General features: G+C 40.6%; 1 protein-coding gene across 1 annotated transcript in view; it reads right to left on the bottom strand.

Annotated features, from left to right (window-relative positions):
• Qpct (glutaminyl-peptide cyclotransferase) overlaps window positions 1-4134 on the bottom strand; it is a 29431-nt gene extending 25297 nt beyond the window's left edge. The window contains exons 1-2 of the mRNA XM_010611430.3: window positions 4069-4134; window positions 573-719 (exon numbers count right to left, since the gene is read on the bottom strand). Coding sequence (XP_010609732.1) covers window positions 573-719; window positions 4069-4134 — 213 coding nt within the window. The remainder of the gene's footprint in view (window positions 1-572; window positions 720-4068) is intronic.
• Between the last annotated feature and the right edge of the window lie 4415 nt (window positions 4135-8549).

Here is an 8549-nt window from a genome sequence, read left to right as displayed (position 1 = left end):
GTACTGGGATCAAACTCTGGCCCTTGCACTTTAATAGTCAGGTGGCAGGTAGCAGAACCACTGAGCTAAATCCCCGGCCCTAAAATATATTTTTATTATGGGTCAAAATCAGAAATCTCAGAAGCTCTTGCTCTCCAGAAATACTTTATCCCTGGCCCATCAGGAGAGAAAACAACTTCTTTCCAGGAATGAAGAGTGACAGTACAGTGACTCACTCTTGGCCCAGAATGGTCAGTGAGAGCTGTCAAAAGCTGTTGAGGTCAGGCTTTTAGGATCCAAGAAGCTAGGTTAGGAGATATAATGGCATGTTACTGAAATGCTCAAAAGATGAGGACTGAGAACCGTGTCCAATGTTGAACCTCAGAGATTTCACACATGAACCTGTTCATATCAGCAGATATCATTTAATTGGGCACATTTCTTCTCAGTCATTTTCCTCCATTGTTTATGATGGTGAAGAATAAGACGACTGATCAGATACCAGACAACTCAGAGCTTTAGCCGTAACATCACCCCTTGGGGAAAGCAAAGGATCGATCCCACGTCCTTTAAATTTGTGGCTGTGTTCTCACCTGACGTGCAGCATAGCTTCCAGGGGATCCTGGATACCGTTCTACCAGCAAAGGTCGTAAGTCATTTTGCCACATTTCAGAAATATGGGTGCCTTCTGCAATTTGCCGAAGGGAAGATGAATTCAGAATGGCTGGTTGGTGATGATTCTGAGAATTAAAGAAAATTATTGAACGATCTATAGTTTCACATATTTAAGACTTATCTTGAAACATTTGTATTAATAACTTTAAACTTCAAAGTAAAAGGGTAACTTTTTTGTCCTCTGAGGTATATCAAACTGCTCAACTGTAAAATTGGCCCCTCCCATTAAGAAAGTTAAACAAATAATTTAGCAGCTCTTTTTTTTTTTTTTTTTTTGGTATGGGGGATTGAACTCTGGTCCTTGTACTTGCAAGGCAGGCCACCAAACCACTGAGCTAAATCCCCAGCCCATCAGCTTATTTTAAAAACAAAATTAACAGAATGCTTTCAGCCTGGAATTATCATTTTACATACCTGTGTTACTTTTAGCGATTTTTCTGAACAATTATTTTGTATAACTAAGGTTTAATAATATTAATTATGAGTATCTAGTTTTAAGAAAACCCAGTATTTTAAAAACTGCAACCAAGAAAACACTATACTTTGCTAGCATAACTGCTATTAAAAGGCATTGTGGTATTGCAGAATCAGCATTGTCAGGGTGTCTGAGAAGCTGGCTTCAAAGCTCTGACTACCAGTTACGAGGTGGGTTGCCCTGGCTAGGGCTCTTACCATCTCATTCCCTCAGAACAACTAAGTAAGGAATTTGATCTAGATCTACACTATTCAATGATGTGGCCCACTAGGTACACATGACTATCGAGGGTTTCAAATGTAGTTAGTCAAGCTAAAGTACGTGTCAAGCAAGTGTAATACACACACTGAATTCTGAAGACAGTATTTAAAAAAACCTCATTCATAATTTTGATAATGATTTCATGTTGAAACAACTCTGATATAATAACTTATATAACTATATTAACATTAATTTCACCTTTTTAGTTTTTAAATGTAGCTACTAAAACATTTAAAAGGACATATGTATACCACCTTTTGTATTTGTATCAGACAGCACTGATTCAGATGATTGTTAGCATTCCTTTCCACTTGAGCTTGATGATTCTTTCATCCGCTGAATAGTAAAGTTTTTTTTTAAATCTTCAGGTAAATATTATTTTAGTATTCTATTAATATTCACACTCACAAGTAAATTTATATATTAAAGTGAAACTTAAAAAACTAAACAAACTAAACATTAAAATTAGTTTCTTCAGCTGGGTGTGGTGAGCCATGCAATCCCAGCACTAAAGCTCAGGCCAGAGGATCTCAAGTTCAAGGCCAGTCCAGGCTACATAGCAAGTTCAAGGCCAGCCACGGACTACATGGTAAGACCTTGTTTCAAAATAAAAATTGTATATCGAATATGACTTTTTACAAAGCGCTGTACTTTCTTATGATGTGGGTAAGGATGAATCATTCATTCATTCATTCATTCATTACACGTGGCACTTGGTGACAGAATGTGTTATTTCTCAAAGGGAAGTGAATAGTTGATCTGATGACTTCTCCCTACAGGGAACGAGGAGGGTGACATAAGGAGTTTGAGTTCTTTCACATACAGAACAGAAAATAAGGGTGCCTTACAGATCTTACAATCCCTTCTGAGATCAGAGTTGGTTGGATGCGTTTAATCGTGAAGATTAATTTCATTCCATACAAATGACTCCTTGTGGCTGGAGAGAAACTGTGACATTAGAGAATGTTTATTGCCTAATTACTTATATTTTCCTGCACTTTGAGATGGCCCAATGCTGCCCTTCAGAATCGATCACTCTAGGAGTACTGGCTGTTGGATCAGACATACCTTCTCTGCTAAACTTCTACTCAGCACCTACCACTCGCTATCTGTAACTCTGGCCAGGTTACTTAACCTTTTTAAGGCTCCGTTTCCTCATCCATAAAACGGAGGTGATAACACCTACATCTAGGGTAATCAGAATTAAGTGAGCTAATACATGTGAACGGTCAAGTAAATAATGTTTCAGTTCTATTATTCTCTCAATCAAATGCTAGTAGGTTCTAAGGAGGTATAGACTGGTAGAGCTGGAAAAGCTACTTAAAATGAGCTCAACTTCCTAGATAGATAGATAGACAGATAGATAGACAGATAGATCAGTGGAAACTGAGGCTCACAGAAACTAGCTGGTTTCCCAAAGCTGTAGAGAGTTATGTAAATCCATAAAAAGACGCCAGTCTATGGGTCTCCAAGCCCATTCTCTACCTCATTCATTCACTTCCCATTTACCATTGAATACTGATGCTGTGCCTGAATATTTTTTTTTATTCATTAAGTGTATGGGTACATTTTAGGTATGCAATATGATGACACTCGTCGTTGGGAATTTGAACCTTTACATAATATATCTTTGGTTCTTATTTTTTTCCCATTCACTTGCCTTCCCTTCAACCCCTCTACTCCTCCATAAGCTTGACTTCTGTTTTTTCCTTCTTTTTTCATTTTTTCTTTCAATTCTTTCTTTTCCCCTCTCTCCCTCCCTAGTTGCCCTTCCCCTTTGAACCTTTTCTTCCTATTTCTTTTTTTTTTGAGACAGGGTCTCACTATGTAGTTGAGACTGACCTGGAACTCACTATGTAGCTCAGGCTGGTCTGAACTCACAGTGATCCTCCTGCCTCAGTCTCCCTAGTGCTGGGATTACAGCCATGTGCCACCACACCCAGCTTTTTTCTTCCTATTTCACAATATCTATTATGCATTTTGGTCCTCATTTACACTTTCAGTTTCCCACACTGGAGAAACAACTTAGTATTTACACATGTATGTCCTATTTATTTCACTTCAGAGTATGGCCTTGAGGTGCATCCATTTAGCTATAAATGTCTCTAGTTTTTCTTCCTTTATGACTGAATAGTACTCCATTTTATAAAAAAAACAAAAACATCTTCTTTATCCAATCACCAGTTGATGGGCATTTGGGCTGCTTCCAAGATTTAACTATTACAAACTCTGCTACTATAAACATGGGTGAGCATATATCGCTGTGATATGATCCTTTTAAGTCTTTCGGAAACATACCCAGTAGGGAAATAGCTAGGTCTAATGGGACCTCTAATCCTAATTTTTTGAGGAATCTCCACATTCATTTCTACAGTGGTTGCACCAACAGTGGAGAAGGTTTGCCTGAATATTTTAAAGTCTCTGCTTCTCTACTGGTAACACATTTGAAAGTATATTTCCTTATAGATTTGTCACTATAGCCTTTGAATTTCTTGGTACCTACAGGGTCTAAATCTTCATTTAGGTCTCAAACAGGACTTGAAGAAGAAATCTGAAGCTAAAAGACAAAACAGTAGAAACGTGAGATGGGAAAAAAAGAAAATGGACTCAAGAGGTCAGAGGACTTCCATAGTTAATTATTACTTAACCACCCGACAGGAGCCTGTCTTCTCTCTTACTGGCTCGCAAGTGTCATGCAGTGCCACTGCCCCTGCTCTCCATGCTTTGGTCACCCTGGCACCCATCCACGCCCTAAGGCACTCTGAAGCCTCACTCTTTGGAATCAGCAGTGCGTTCTGCCTTACAAGTCCTTTCTTTTCCTCCAGCCTACTTTTGGCTGCAGCTTGGAGGCCACTTCTTGCATGTTTATTTGTTTAATGTCTGTATTTTATATGAGGTGTGTGACAGCTAGAACTCTCTCTTGTTTACCTCTCTCTCCCTGAGCCACACAGAGCCTGCCTTATATTAAGCATTCAATAAATATTGGGCAAATTCATCACATAAGCAATCAACAGATGAGTTATCTTTCTAAAAGTATCTTACCTGAGACTTCTACATAATAATAAAGTAAAATTTGCACCTTTGTGGTCATAAATACCAAACCAATTAAAAGCATAAGCAAGTATAAAGATAGAAGAGACAGGTGGCCACCTGCAGCAAGGGGGCAGGAAGTGGCATAGTTCAGTGATAGTGAGCTTGGTTCTTTATGAATTTCTGACAGACGGTGCTTCTGATAAGGTGAAGCTGGGCTGGCCTAAGACAGTCATTATGACAATCAAAAACTATGGGTCAAAGACTGTTTGACCAGTGAATCCTTTCTACTTATGATCTACCAATCTGTCTCAGAGTCTGCCTGCTCACTGTGGACAGGGTCCTTCATCTCATTCCATGGGAAAAGGCAATCAAGTTCATGTTAAATGAGTGACGTATAGAGACTCCAAAAAAGTTCTTAAGAGATTTAACAAAAACCAGGAACAATTTCTCTCCAACACTTCTAAATATAAGAGACACTGCTAATGAAACTTGCTAGGCAAACAGCATCAGGAAAATACTTAATGGATGATAAGAAGTTCAGCAAACAGTTCCATGAATATAGAGAATCTCATTCACTTTTTTATTATTGATATTTTTGCAGTGCTGGCCATTGAACCCAGGGGCCTCCTTCATACCAGGCAAATGCTCTAACACGGAGCTACACCTGCAGCCCCATATATGTGCTGCTTGTCAACTGGGTGACACCATTTCATTAATATACAATACTTCAGTAAAAAGCCTTCTCTCCCCCTGCTTCTCTGGGAGAAAGGGTGTCCCTGAAAAAATCGCAAAAACACAAACCTTCCAGGCCAGTGAAGGAGAGAAAGGGCAAAACAACTACATTCAGTCAATTACTTAAGCCCTGCTATTTATTAAAGCACTGAGTGGGAAAGCATTTGACTTTCCCAACCTGAATTGCATGCATTAAATTATTAATGAGTCTTACTTTCAGAGTCAATAAATATTTTTTTAAAAAGAGAGAGAGATGAGAAGCAGCAAGAGGAGAAACCTAGGAAGAAAAGCCAGGCTCAACAAGAGGACAGTAACTGAGGGGAAAACAGTGTTGCACCCAAAGGGAAAGGCAAACCCCAAGTTAGCCCAAGTTTATTTCAGTTAAAAGGTACTTCATCAACTTCTATTGGTACAGGTGTTCTCAGAGGAATGGGACTCTGTTACAGTCCCAGTCTTGTCTTTTCATCCAGGCAGAAAGGACAGTAAGTCTGCTCTCAGTGACAAGAATCTTTCAGCTGAAAAAAGTGTGAACTAGATAGCCCGAAACATCTCCTCTTAGCGAATCACATGGTGCCAGGTCAGAGAGGGGCTCAATGAACTTAATTTGTAGAATCGGCCCAGCTTGCAGAGGGAGCTGAAGTTCCAAGCCACTGAATTAAAGTGAGATTGTTACAGAACTGCAGGCAATTCAAGTTCCACTCCTACATGAGAGTTCTAGTCAGCCCTCAGATTAGCACACTGTCTACCTGCAAATTCAACTTAGCCAGCATTTATGGAATTCCTTCTGCGTCAGACGCTGCTGACATTACAAACGCAGCTGGAGGACTGAGTAAGACAGCATCTGCCTTTTTAAAATCCAAGCAGAGCAGTTTTAAACACAACAATCTAAAGTCAAATCCCAGCTCCCTGGTCTGCTAACTATATCTTAGAAAATAGTCCTAATGTGTGAAAAGGATGTCATGGTCCTTACTCAGCAATGGTAAAGTTTCCAAAATGATATGTTTTCTGATTTTTCTCTATCAGCACCAGGCCCACCACTGTCCTCTGTCCCTGCCTCAGAGTCTCCATCTTTGCTTCCAGAAGAAGCATGCACACAAGACTGAATGGGTAAGGATTTGGAACTGTGGAGGAAAGAAACTGTAAAGATTTTCAGAGTATGTGTGGCTCCAGAAGCCAAAGAATGTGAAAAGGGAAAATGGGAGAAAGGGGAGAGAAGAGAAGGTACCAAAAACAAAGCTCCTATTTTGGTATACCACCTAGTGTCCACCCTGACCCAGAAAGGGAAGGGGAGCTCTCCCTCTCCCCCTCAAACTGCACATTGGCTCCACACTCCTGCACTACCTGGGCATTGTTCTTTGTCAATCAGCTAGGACTTATTACCTTAGAGTTAAGATTTACCACTTGAGAGAAGAGAAGGAAGAGGGAAGGTGAAATCTGAGCTTAAGCCAAATCCTGGCTCTTCAACTCAATGGTAATGTTCCAATTTTAGTATATGTGCTGCCAAAGTGAGCACTCAACTCAATGTCAAAACAGAGGTTATGTTTCCTCATCTATAAACTGAAGATAACTACATCCCTTCATGGGGTACTACGGAGTTCAAGTGTAATTATATGACACCTGATACCAAGATGCTAGTACCCCTAAAATATATGTCAGGGCTCACCTGGGAATCTAAAAATAAATACTATTGGTTCTAAGGAAAACTTGTTTCCAGGCTTCAAATAAACCAAATCATAATCTTCTAAACATAACCACTGTTAGGATTTGTGTGTTTTTACATGTTAGATGCCAGTGAAAGAGACACACCTTTATTTCAAAACAGAAGAAATTAATTTCAAAACTGATGCTTTCTTTACCACACCTCGCATGTTGGCAGAACAGCGAACCAGGGGCACACCTTACAGGATTAAATCAAACGTCATGAAAAGTAGGAAGACACATATTTCACAGTGGGCTGAATTGGCTTCCAAGCTTCACGGTGTAGCCGGCTGCCCAGAAGACTTGATAGGGGCCTGCCAAACATGGGTGGGGAGCGAGAGACAGAAATCGGGGCTGCCACGGTTCATTGTCATTTACTGAGCTCTTTTGCCTCATTTGTTCATGCCATTTGAAAGTGCCCAGTTTCCCAATGGAATAGTGATTGGCAGCTCCTTAAACTGAATATAATAGAGATTCATGCTTTAAAAGACATGACTTAAAAGTTAAATTTCCTTCATTTATTTTAACAACCGTAGCATCTTCTCCCACCCACAGATCCCCCTGCATACTCATATCAACAAACGACCCCCTTAGAGCACCTCCTTCTGAAAACTGTTTCCGTCTCGTTATTTCATGCTTGGATGTGTCTTAAAGACACACTGGTGTAAACACCATATTCTAATTTCCAATATCCTCTTCCGGTGTCTGAGCAGGAAGCTATTTCCGGAGTGTGGAGAACATGTCATTCAGCGTTCTTCATAGGAACTAATCCTAGTGGACCCTCGTGGAAAGTTGTTTCTCTTGTGGTGAAGCGAATGGAGTTGAGTTTTCTCACCCCCAACCCAGGCTCCCAATAAGAACCTCTCTGTAAGTGGGGCCTGTGGTGAGCCCTGAGTGTGAAGCTAATTAAGCCTTCTTCGGAGAACTGGAGTGGGCTATTTGCAAATGCAGGCCTGGGGCTGACAGATGAGGATTCCACAGGGTGTCCTGCAATGCAAACGTTTGCATAAACACAGGCAAACTGAAGCTGTTTAAATGCAACATGCGTGTGTGTACCAACTCCCCACGATGAATGTCATCATGTGCCACAGACATGTGCTAATAAAGAAATTATTTTTTTAGGGCCAGAGATTTAGCCCAGTGGTTCCACCACCTGCCTCACAAGTGCAAAGACCAGAGTTCGATCCCAGGTACCAAAAAAAAATCTTTTTAAATGGAAAGAAAAAATAAGAGCTGCAGAGGAAATTTGTCAAAGTTTTGTCCCTGGACTTCACTGCTTTTCGTAGTTCTTTCAAGGCACACCATTTCACCCTAGTATCATGAACATGTGCACAGTCCTTGGCAATTTCACGATTTCAAAACTCTTACACAAGAAAAATGTAAATCGGTCTACTCATTTCACAAAGAGGATCTTGCAAGTTGTTTTCATTCCTAGTTCCTTATATGACATTCCCACACAACCCAGATGCATTTCTCTCAAAACAACATGCACTCTTTATGGAGGGGGAAAAAGATCTCAAAATAAAGCAGGACCCCAGTTAAGGGGCTACGTTCCCAGTTGCTGATTAAAAATCTAAAATAAATAACACAGGTCTGTACGGAGCGGACAGGGAAACATAACGCCCAGCTCGCATCTGCGGGGTTGCAGCGGCAATCCGAGGGGATCCGCGGACCCAGGTGCGCCCTCACCTCCCGG

Source organism: Fukomys damarensis, unplaced genomic scaffold (genome assembly GCF_012274545.1).
Source record: "Fukomys damarensis isolate Sample0158 unplaced genomic scaffold, DMR_v1.0_HiC HiC_scaffold_2, whole genome shotgun sequence".
Lineage (NCBI taxonomy): Eukaryota > Metazoa > Chordata > Mammalia > Rodentia > Bathyergidae > Fukomys > Fukomys damarensis.
Note: the sequence above shows the minus strand (reverse complement) of the source record. Positions and strands in the feature narration are given on the sequence as shown.